The sequence below is a fragment of the Rhinoderma darwinii genome, chromosome 3 (genome assembly GCF_050947455.1).
Source record: "Rhinoderma darwinii isolate aRhiDar2 chromosome 3, aRhiDar2.hap1, whole genome shotgun sequence".
In the NCBI taxonomy this organism is placed as follows: domain Eukaryota; kingdom Metazoa; phylum Chordata; class Amphibia; order Anura; family Rhinodermatidae; genus Rhinoderma; species Rhinoderma darwinii.
In genome coordinates this window covers 136312496-136322139 of record NC_134689.1, presented here as the reverse complement: position 1 = coordinate 136322139, position 9644 = coordinate 136312496, and the positions used below count along the sequence as shown (strand labels likewise).

General features: G+C 36.2%; 1 protein-coding gene across 1 annotated transcript in view; it reads right to left on the bottom strand.

Moving 5' to 3' along the window:
• Positions 1-476: 476 nt before the first annotated feature.
• The window catches only part of OTOGL (otogelin like), a 200570-nt gene continuing 191402 nt past the window's right edge, over positions 477-9644 (bottom strand). The window contains exons 56-57 of the mRNA XM_075856786.1: positions 1874-1953; positions 477-1208 (exon numbers count right to left, since the gene is read on the bottom strand). Coding sequence (XP_075712901.1) covers positions 1008-1208; positions 1874-1953 — 281 coding nt within the window. The 3' untranslated portion in view covers positions 477-1007. The remainder of the gene's footprint in view (positions 1209-1873; positions 1954-9644) is intronic.

Here is a 9644-nt window from a genome sequence, read left to right as displayed (position 1 = left end):
GCGTGTTTCACCAGTATTCCCAGCTTCTTTTAGGGGCTATGAAACTAAAAAAATATTGGTAGAATTGTAAAAACATTAAATACAATACAAAATTTTGCATCTTTCCATATCCCACCGAATAGTAGATTCCCCCACTCAATGTAAGTCAGTAATTATTAAGCCTTCATTATTGAGATATTTTATAGCTTAGATATATCATTATATTATATTCCAGCTTTCGGATAGGTCTACCTGACTCCTGAGGTCAACACTATTTTATCTATCCGCAATGACAATAAAGGCTACAAATGAATTAAATTCTAATATTAACATTCCAACATCACTTATTCATTTCGTCTCATGGAAATATCAACTTGAATATTCTATGACACAAAATCCCAATGCATCTCTGATTTTAGCTTTACATTTATTATAATACATCGTCCTTTAAGTATGTACAAACAAAATGATTGCAATGGTACATGTATTATTTTTTTAAGGTTTTTATGGGTATTGCAAGTGATTAGTCATAAACATTCCTCTGGGCTTACAGATACAATATGATGAGATCTCTAAACAACATATTAAGATTCATAGCAGTTACAAAATCATGGCACATTCGGGATCAGTAATAAAAAGGTATATTGTACAAATCGGCCTTATGCACCATAAGTCAAGTACACATTTGAATGATGTCGCGCATGCAAAGGTTTAATATACTGATCAACCTTTGCAAGTTCAAAAATAAAATTTTACTTTTAACCTGGGAATATATGAAATTTTATCAAATTTTATCAACCTTTGGAAAGATTTTTGAGTGAAGATTTTAGACAGTCTGCACTGTGTCGTTTAAATAGTAAGACATAGGCAAAATGTGTTTACTGTACATCTCTGCTGAATTATTTCACATAGCTGGCGGGAAGATCAGACACCGGATAAATACCGTGTGTGCTTTCAGTGCATAGAGTGCTTAGGACAGGATTGTTGTTAGGAGGCATTTATTGTGCTGTATTCCATGCACAGTCTGTTTAATTCCACTGGCATGAACACTCCAGCGGTTCTTGAATGACATACATCACTTCAGTCCCGTTTCCTGAGCAGAATAGTGGCACAGTCAGATTCTGTACTCCATTTTCCCGACAACATTTACAGAATCTTATATGGCTATCAATGTTTACATTAAAGATTGTAGCTGACGGGCATTTTCCATCACAGGAAGCCACAGTGATCTGTTAAAAAAGACAACATTTTTAAATGAATACACTGTCATGTGACCTCCAATAATAAGAACACATTCGTAAGAGAAGGTTAATGACAGTATGCCCATGCACACAAGGGTTAGTCTGATTATGAAATGTTTGTCTCATATTTCAACAAAAAAGGTTTAATCACGGTTTGAATGTTTCACAGTCATTGTGATCGCTGATCTGAGGACATCCAATAATCACTCTAATGTTAAAAGTAGAGATAGATGGGGGATTCCCTACACACTCTTACAATCAGTGCTGACTGTGTCACACTTTGTAGCAGCACTCCCTATTGACAAGTAGAATAGTAACCGCCGGTTGTCAATTAGCTAGCAAATTGGAAGAAGTGCAGTGGCCCGTTAATGTTTATCCAGACACGGTGGCCCCATTCACTTTGTTCTGCTGATCTGGGTTAGTCTCAGAGTTCAGAACCTCACTAATCAAACATGGTTTGTCCCAAGGATAGGCCATCAATGATTTTCCTGGAAACCCATTTGAAGTAAGGGTGCTCCGCACCATATAGACCTTGTTTGGATTACTATATCGTCACAATATACTAAATATATATGCATTTAAACTATATCAGGTTTTTTTTTTTAAAAAATAAAAATTTTAAAAATATCAATACTGTAGGATAATCTACTTACAGGGTATTGACTAAAACAGTCGCTTTTTCGTATAGTCGTTCTGACTGATACTTTCTGACAGATCTTTTCTTCCTTTGTGCCTATAAAACATTGAAAACCTTAAGTTGAACTTCCTATACTTATTTATGATATAAACAAAAACATCTAACTTACTTAATTCAATGTAGTTACATTATAACCATACAGCTCACAGATAAGGTTTTGCATTGGCATAAAACATAGGTAAAAAAACAAAAATACTCAAATATTGGATTTAGAGTTCCGTACTCATGCAATTATGATAATTCTTTAACAGTTTTACTATGAGGATACATTCGCTTAGCAATCAACATATTGCAATAATTTCATACATTTAATTCTTAATGGGTAAATATAAAATAATACAGTTAAATAAGAGAAATATAGTCAGTTACTGTTTTTACAGAGACAATGTACAATTACTAGATCATTTCCCGTAGTTTTAGCATGCATTTAATATCCTAGGCATTCCCTTACACTTTCATATCTCCCTCATACCTCCACATCTAAAGGCCCTATTACACAAGCCAATGATCGAGTGAACGAGTGTTCATACGAACGCTTGATCCTGAGCATTGGCCTGTGTAAATGATCGTTCGTCCCCATACATTACAATGATTGCAACTTGTAAATGGAGCTAATATCGGGCCGTCTAAAATGATCTTCAGTGATCTATATATGATATTTCTTTCAAGACATATATATTTTAGGGTCGTATTAAAATTGATTACTCTATAATTTGACCAGCTCTAGTTAGGGAAAAATAAAAAAATATAGTGTTCCATAATTTAGCAGTTCTTTGCAAGATAACTAAATTATTTCACCTCGCTCTTTCTTCTGGGATCTTTGCCTCCTCTTTTAAGCATGCTATATCCCCATTACTGAAAAAAAAATATCTCTTGACCCATCTTGCTCTGATAACTACCAACCTGTTTCTAATCTTCCCCTCATCTCTAAGCTCCTAAAACACTTGGTGTACTCTCGCCTGATATATTATCTCTCTGCTACCTTTCTTCTTGACCCCTTACAATCTGGTTTCCGCACTGTACACTCTACAGAATCTGCACTTACTAGAGTCTCAAATGATCTCCTGATAGCTAAATCTAATGGCAACTATTTTCTATTGATTCTTCTAGATCTCCCTAAAGCCTTTGCCACTGAAAGACCACCAACGCCTACTCGGTATGCTCCACTTTATTGGCCATAATGGTAATTCTCTCTCTTGGTTTTCTTCCTTTCTTTTTCTGACCACTCATTCAGTGTAACATTTGCTGACACTACTTCTTCTACTCTTCCCCTTGCTGTTGGGGTGCCTCAGGGATCAGTCCTAAGTCCCCTCCTCTACTCTCTACACAGCCCCTATTGTGCAAACTATCAGCAGATTTGGCTTCCAGTACCATCACTGCGCTGACGACACAAAATTATATACACCGATGATATCATCCCCGCTCTAATACAAAACACCAGTGATTGCCTTTTAGCTGTCTCTAACATTATGTCCTCTCTCTATATAAAACTAAATCTTTTAAAACTGAGCTCCTTGTGTTTCCATCTGCTAACCTACCTAAACCTGGTGTCTCCATATTAGTGTGTTTGATTCAGATCTTTGTTTTATTGCTTATATTCAATGCCTTGCATGCAAATGTCACGTGCACTTCAAAAACATCTGCAGAGCCTGCCCTTTTCTTACTGTGGGAACTGCAAAAACTCTTATTGTCGCTCTAACTCATTACTTATTGGTCTTCCCCTTGCTAAACTCTCCCCTCTTCAATCTAACCTGAATGCGCAGCCAAGCTTATCTTTCTGTCCAGCCACTGCACCAATGTGTCTACCCTGTGTCAGTTACTGCACTGGTTGCCCATTTCCTTTAGAATACAGTTTAAGTAGGCACTGCACTTTCAACAAACTTTGCATAAATCAATAGTATAAGCGAATATAAAAGACTTTGTAATATATCTCATTAGAGAAAATGCCTCTTTCTCCGCTAAAAGCTCTCAAACATTTATGATGCTAACAGTCCTTGCCCCCCACGGAACTGCTGTTCTGTACTGAACAAAATGATACAGTACAGAACAGCAGTTCCGTGGGGAGGCAGGGACTCCTAGCATCATAAATGTCTATGATGCCAGGAGTTCCGTTCACCTGTACCGTGGTCAGGATGGGAAATCTGGCCAACACATGGACCGTTTTTTCACGGCCCGATTTCGTTTGTGTGCAAGAGCTATTATTAGACTCCCTCCCCTTTCTAATCTGTTCACTCACTTTGAATTCACTACTTATGCTGTCTTGGGAGAGCAGACAGATTCTCAGCTCACTGAAGTATTAGGTTACAGCTGCCTATAGAAGTCTATGGGGAGGGGAGGGGAGGAGGAGAGCAGGAGCAGAGTGAAAGAGAGAGGCAGAGAGACACACAGAGAAGCTGCTGCAGCTCCTCTTGTGTGTTCTATCTCACTCCAGTGCTGCATTCAGAGCTACACTACTCATTACTACTGTTTAATCTCCTCCATATTGGTGCAACTTCTATGAATGTGACATGATAGCAGATAGGCTCCACACACTAACTTAGTGGAAACTGAGAATTAGAGATAGAGCCTGCAGAGGGGAAATGGGTAAAAAAAAAATGCAGCATACAAATGCAGCATACAAGTTATGTAATGGCAACAAATAGAGTTATTCCTTATGTACACACATATCATAGCTTATTTTGAATAGTCACTTGAAATGAGAGGTACTCTTTAAGCTTAATACTCTCACCCACAAAGCTATGCCCAATGCTTCACCTCCTTACATCACCTCCCTCCTCTCTGTCTATCACTGTCTACTACTCTAGCCATGCTCTACATGCTCTATGTTCTGCCAATGATATAAGACTAACATCCTCCATTATCCACCTTTCCAAGACTTTTCTCATGCTGAACCAGTACTCTGAAATGCACCACCACAGACAATCAGACTAATTCCCAACATCCACAATTTTAAGTTAGCAATAAAAACAAATTTTTTCAGTCAGGCCTATCATATTCCTTAATCGGACTCCTTTATTTTACCCCCCTATTACACTATTTTTCAATAACTGACCCCTTTATTCAACAGAATCGCTCCCTGCAACCTAATGCACCTTATATCTGTGCCGGCCTAGATACTGACTGGATGACTGGCTCATGCAACTTTATATGTACTACCCCATGTTTATAAAAGATGGCTAAACCATTGTACAAAACAAGCACGTTTTAATTTTTTTTCTCATAGATTGTAAGCTCTTGCGAGCAGGGCACTCACTTCTCTTGTTTGAATTGTTAATTATTTTCTCACTATGTAATGTCTGATATTGTTTGTATATGTTGCCTGTGAATTGTAAAGTGCTGCGTAATATGGCTGGCTGTCAAACTATCAGCATATCTCTCCAGACCCCCCATAAATGTGCATGCTTGTGTAAGTGCTTGTGCTTGTGTTACTGCTAAACACCGCCTGCAGTAAATTTTGTTCCAGGAGAAAAGAGGATTGATATGTTGAAATCCAGCATGTTTGATGCTTTTTGGAGGAGTTTCGTGCTGCCCTCTTACACATTAGATTGTCGCCCGATTCCACCAGAATAGCCAACTTTGATCTAATATGTATGGTCAACTCTAATTCCCGTATTTTGTTGCTTGGACTTTCAAATGTTTCTCTAAAAAACAATGCACATAAATCTAGGTTCATGGGGCAAAATCTGAAGAATTCTGTCAGAGAGACATGTTAGGTCCCCATTACCAAATGAGTACTATTTAAGATTTTTTTTTAAAAATTCACATATTTTACTTAGATATTCCGATTTTCATTGCTGGAAAGAGGCAAACATCTTTCTATATATTTCCAATAAAGCATAGATATCCAGATGCCCCCCCCCCCCCCCCCCCGGTTTAACTAAGAAGATTTCCAGACATATTTGGCCCACTGCTTAGCACACAGTGGGGCAAAAAAAGTTATGTGATACATCTACACTACATCTAGCGCCGCAGAAACCAGTAATACAGCTCTATAGAAGTCACTTTGCCAGGAATATGAATATCACATGAATTTAGCTCTCATACTAATATAATAAACTCTTATCTTCAGCCGTTCAGCAGAGACTCATAGTTGCTGCTAGCTAATACAACTATAGATGTTGAACTATTGTTAACTGATCCCCCATCTTCACCATTATCTGCCGGCAATGTGATGTCAGCGGGCACTGTCATACATAGATGCCAATTTACCAAATTTGAACTAGAATTTAGTGGACTACTATGTTTCCAATATAGCATTATTACAGAGAATATGGTGACATTTTTTGAATAAACACCTCCCCCATGAATTCCAGATGCATAAGTCAGGGCCACAGTGGTTTCTGCATTATTATACCCTCACTTATTAGTGTGGGTTGGACAGTTCATGTCCTTGAAGGTTATTTACAGATCAGATTTTTGCTCAGTACAAAATGCTTAGCTAAGGGATGCATGCAGCAATGTTAATTGACTTATTGTTTTTTAATTATAGACATTCACATAAGCATTACATATAATAAGAATAATAAAGACTCCTTATATAAGCTGAACTATTGACATATAAACGCAACCGCTGAATAGACTGAGAATTATACAAAGACAACAGCTATATATCTTATCCAAACCTATGTGGCATAATACAATCTGACAAAGTAGAGAAAAAAAAATATGAAGAGCAATACCCAAAAGACACAAGTGTTAGAGCTACCAATGTAATAATTAACCACAAATGTTAACTATTGTTGTGACTGACAGAAATTTGTTCCATCAGCATGAAGTATGCTTTCATTTTTTAAATGACTTTTTTTGTCTTGTCTGAGTAAAAAAACATGTGGGGCAATGCAATGGAAACTATTTCCTTTAATATTGTGGCCAATATCTTTGTGTTTATGTCCTTTTCTCCCACTAACTTCATGACAGCAAACAATATCAGAACTTCTGTCAAAGACAGGGAAGGGGGAGTCTTAATGTTAGCTGCCAATTTGCTAAATCCATCCAAATAGAATACAGCAAAAACTACTTATAGAAAAGTTTACGTCTAAGAACTCTCACAGTGTTTTAACCTGAAAGAATATCTTTTTAATCTGCCAATGTAAATCAGTAATAATAGGAAAACATACACCGAATTGAATTCCTATAAAAGTTGAAATCCATTATCTAGGGTCCACATGTGATATGTAATATTCTGGGTCAGCTGAATGGATACCATGTAGCAGGGGAGCTCTGGGGTACGGAAGAAAATACAGTCAAAGCTAAGTTTAGCTGAAAAATACATAAATATGCTCCATAGGCAAAATACAAGAATCATGCTCTCACTGCATCTAAACTGAATTTGCAAAAATTCTACTTCAACGTATTGAGCATGTTATGTCAGAAACATAAAAAAAGAAGTAAGTTACAGATTTCAATTTACTTGATAATTCATGTGATACTGCGGATATTATATTACATTTTTGTTTAGTAGTCTTGAAAATGGATCCTTAGGGTATTGTAGCAAAGTGAGAAAGCATTTATGGCATATTGACAGGATATGCAATACATTTTTTATAGGTGGGAATTCCACCTATGGGACCCCAACCTATTAAGAGATCCACCAAGCGAGTTGGTTACTGCGTCCAGGCAGAGATTGGATGGAGAGGTGAAGAGTTAAAAAAAAACTGTCATAGACTTGATGGAGAGTGCCGTGAACATGTGCACAACCTCTCCATTCAAACTCCACTTGGATGTGGCGGCCGGCAGCTGGTGGATCCGGGGAGCCCTGGTTCTCCTACCTATTAGACACTTAAGACATATCCTGTAGACATGCCATCATTTTTTTGGGCAGAACAACTTCTTTAACTTATATAGATCTGAACAAAAATTAAAAAATGTAAGACATTACCGAAATGAATTTCGGACAAATCAAATTACATCACCTATAATGCAAAAAGGTCAATTCAAAACTATTAACCATTTAGTCACATCTGTTTTACCATATGAACATGGGAATTTTCCTGCTCATGACATAGCCCAGTTTTTGCGGCCAATATATTCATAACTTTGTGCATGAGAAGAATTTGTAAAAATGGGTTTATTGAAGATATTGTAGAAAGAACATGCATCAATAAATAGAATAACAAATACATGCAGAGTTTTATTTTTGTTAACTGCATGCGGATTTCTATTAACCTTTGTAAGATTTATGATCTAATTGCAGTGCAAGATTGGTATAGTATGCTTAAAACAGCTGCTCATTAGCACCACAAAGCTCATTTTATAAATTGCCATCAATAAGCTATTACAGTCAGAAAAGTACAGTGAAATGCATGAAATAATAATAGTACCTGGTTCACAATTTATTTTAGCAGTAGGAACTACGGGGGTAATGGTAAAGGGTAATACACCCATTCCAGAACCTGGCAGAATTGTTAGGAATATAAGATTTTTGTAAAATTAAACATTTTTACACAAATAACATGTTCATTAATTCTTACACTGCCAAGCGATATCTCATGTTGTCTTCAAATGCTAAATAAAATTTAAGAAGTTTTCAATTTACAATGTTTCATAAAATATCACACCAGAAGTTCCTGACTTACAGCTGCAGCCATGGAGATATATATATATATAACTTTAAATTGCAAAGAGGTTATGGCAAGGTAAGAATTAAATACATGGACTCACTCTGCATGCATTTAATCAAGCTTTATTTAGTCTTGCCCATTACAACCCTTACATTTGCAAGCCACATTCTTAAGTATATTGTCCTACCCACAGAGCACATGCTTATAGTTATTGTTTTATTAGCAGTTAAAGTAGCATGTTACAAATAGTGGTTTAGTTTTAAAAGTAGATTTTTTTTCTGAAGTATAACATTGCCTTTCTGGGACTTTTGTGCAACCAATTTCAAAGGACAATTCTAGGCAATTGCAAAAAAATTGACATTAATATTAATGTTATCAATGTATTAACATTTTGGGAATTTCTCTTCCATAATATTTCAACTTGTAGTTTGGGACTAGTATTTTTTTCTTTATCCCCAATAGGGATGAGTATTGAATAAAATTCGCTATAACTCTTAAAGGGGGGATCAACATCAAAGCAGTTGTCCAGGATTAGAAAAAGGGACTGTTTTTTTTTCTCCAGTTCAGACTCATTCACTTGCAATACCAGACATAACCCATATACAAGAGTGTTGCTGACTCCTTTTTTCTGATCCTGGTCAATTCCTGTAAGGTCTACAAGGATATAATTTACGACTTCAATACAGAAACACATGTTATAAAATGATGACGAAATTATTCTGTATGTGAAGCAGAATAAAATAGTGTTATATCACTGAAACTCCCACAAAACCATATCATAAAAAGACATTTATTAAACAGCTCAAACAATTGGTTAAAATACAAAAATGATGCTTTTAATAATTATGTAGGATATTTTTAGGCATTCTAAAAATACATAATGTGATTGTACAATTAAAGATTAGCATTGTTTTAGACCTATCACTTTTTCTTTACAGTAAGGACTAATCAAATAATGAATTTATTTTCATTAATAGTCCAATGTATAGTCAATTGGCTTCAGATTCTGTTCATATCCACGTTTTTCTCTTTCCGTCAGGTTTCTGGTATTTTTGACGGCAAGAATATTGTAGTCTTCAGTGGTATTCTTGTTGTAAAAAATACTGGAACCCCAACAAAAAGCAGATGCACCCAAATATTGGACCTATTAAAAAAAATAGATCCATC